The sequence below is a fragment of the Merops nubicus genome, unplaced genomic scaffold, assembly GCF_000691845.1.
Source record: "Merops nubicus isolate BGI_N331 unplaced genomic scaffold, ASM69184v1 scaffold3431, whole genome shotgun sequence".
Classification (NCBI taxonomy): Eukaryota; Metazoa; Chordata; class Aves; order Coraciiformes; family Meropidae; genus Merops; species Merops nubicus.
Genome location: NW_008590102.1, coordinates 16,106 through 18,167, shown reverse-complemented (window position 1 = coordinate 18,167; position 2,062 = coordinate 16,106). Strand labels below are relative to the sequence as shown.

The 2,062-nt window shown below is 56.1% G+C and overlaps 1 protein-coding gene across 1 annotated transcript in view; it reads right to left on the bottom strand.

The window, feature by feature from the left end:
* Positions 1-631: 631 nt before the first annotated feature.
* LOC103782055 (hemoglobin subunit beta) overlaps positions 632-2,062 on the bottom strand; it is a 4,314-nt gene continuing 2,883 nt past the window's right edge. The window contains exons 2-4 of the mRNA XM_008949789.1: positions 2,005-2,042; positions 1,679-1,901; positions 632-760 (exon numbers count right to left, since the gene is read on the bottom strand). Coding sequence (XP_008948037.1) covers positions 632-760; positions 1,679-1,901; positions 2,005-2,042 — 390 coding nt within the window. The remainder of the gene's footprint in view (positions 761-1,678; positions 1,902-2,004; positions 2,043-2,062) is intronic.

Sequence of the window (2,062 nt, the reverse complement as noted above, 5' to 3'; positions counted from 1 at the left end):
TTACAGATTCTGCCCCCCCCCCCCCCCAGTTGCAGAATGGGCGGCACAGGGTGGAAAAGAAATGCACAAACAAAGTCTGGACAGGTCTTGATAGCAAAATGTTTATCTAAAACCTCCCCCCACCCAGCTCGGCCAGCATGAGTCAGCTCATTTCTTGGAGGCTTGATGCCAGGAATCAGCCTGGGTAGATTAAAAGTCTTCACTTTGTTTATCCTCCCTAAAAAATATGAATCCTCCCTTCGCCTACACGAAAGCACGTGGGTTCCATGGTAAAATAGCCACCCTGGTGCGTGACCACAGGGCTGGATATACCTGATATGATTTCCAGAGGCAAATCCCACAAAACCCCCTTCCCAAAAAAACACACAGAACCAAAAGAGGTGGTCCTTTTTGGTAGGAAAATGCCCACCCCACTCAAGCCTACACCCCAGTGCCCCTGAGAGTGCCCCAGGTCCCTGTCCCCCCCGGCCCCCCCAGCGTCTCAAGGACACACGGACTCGGTGGAGGCTTCACAGGATGAGTTTTATTTGGCTGTTAGAAGCTTCATCTCCAGCGCGCGTGGCGCAGCCGGAGGGGCTGCCGGGGGTGTCCCGCTGCCTCGGGGGGCTGCGGGGGCTGTCCCGCTGCCTCTCTAGTGGTACTTGCGGGCCAGGGCGTGGGCCACTGCACGGACCAGCTTCTGCCAGGCAGCCTGGGCTTCGGGAGTGAAATCCTTGCTGAAGTGGGCAGCCAGGACGATGATCAGGATGTCACCCAGGAGCTGGGGGGGACGAGAGCAACCTCAGGTTAGCAGAGCCTGCAGAACCCCTCACAAGTGCTCACGTTAGACCCAGGGGAACCTCTCGGTGTTTTCTAGGCTTAAAGATCTCCCTGGAGTAATTTTTAAGAAGCACCTTAAACTTGTTCTCTACTCTCATGCTAAAGATTCAGGTTCTGCTACTGCTATGGGAGGAGTAACAAAAATTCCTCATGAATTCTGTTGATTAAATTTTCCTTTCTCCCTCCTGGCTTTGTTTGGGAGTTTCTCCTGAGCAAAGGACACAGCTGAGGGTCTGCTGCGACACTTGGCACTGCAAACCCTGGCATGAACCGTGAGCTCATGATGACTTTGGGGGGAACTCTGCCAGCCCCGGTGACAAACATTTGGGTTACTTCCCCCACTGGGAAACTCCACTGCAGAGAGGCAGGAGCCAAAGTTTTCTTTCCCTCTAGGTCCCATTCCTCTTTTCCAGTGGGAATCTGACCACCAACTCTTACTCCTCACTCATCTCTCTCTTCTTCTGGGTGTCAAGCTTCAGTCTCACTCCTTCGCTTTCCCCTTGGTCAAAGCTCTTCCTGCTCAACAGCTGCTTTTGCTTCACTCCCCGCTCTCTTCTCTCACAGAAACCATCTCCTTGCTGCTCTCCCATCCCATGCATCCTCACCTGCACCCTCCAGACGGCCTCTCCATAGCTGTCACCTCTCAGCCCCTTCAGTGCTTTCTAACCAAGCTGCAGGCTGGTCCCTTCCCTCTTTGTCCCACTCCTGCATCTCACCCTCACCCCAGCCAGCCCCCCTTCCTCCTGCTCCATCATGCCTACAGTAAATCCCTCACATGGTGAGGCTCAGGGCGAGGGGAGAAGCTCCCCACAGAGATGGAGTGGGGTGGGCAAGTACCCAAGTCAGGAGCACGGCTCACCCTGAAGTTCTCGGGGTCCACGTGCAGCTTGTCGCAGTGCAGCTCGGACAGCTGGGCGAAGGTTGACTTAATGTTGTCCAGGTTCTTCACAGCGTCCCCGAAGGAGGTGAGCACTTTCTTGCCATGGGCACGGACCATGGGGTTGCCAGTGACAGCAGTGGCGCTGGAGAGGTTCCCGAAGTTAGCGAAGAACCTCTGGGTCCAGGGGTAGACGATCAGCAGCCTGGGGAGAGATGGACACGAGCGGACACAGACACGCTAATGCTCTGGTGATCAGTTTCTCTGCCCCGGGTGCAGCTGGGCAGGTGCCCATGAGCTGGACCTACCTGGCCAGGGCCTCGGCACCGCACTCGGCCACATTGACCTTGCCCCAGGTGCCGGTGG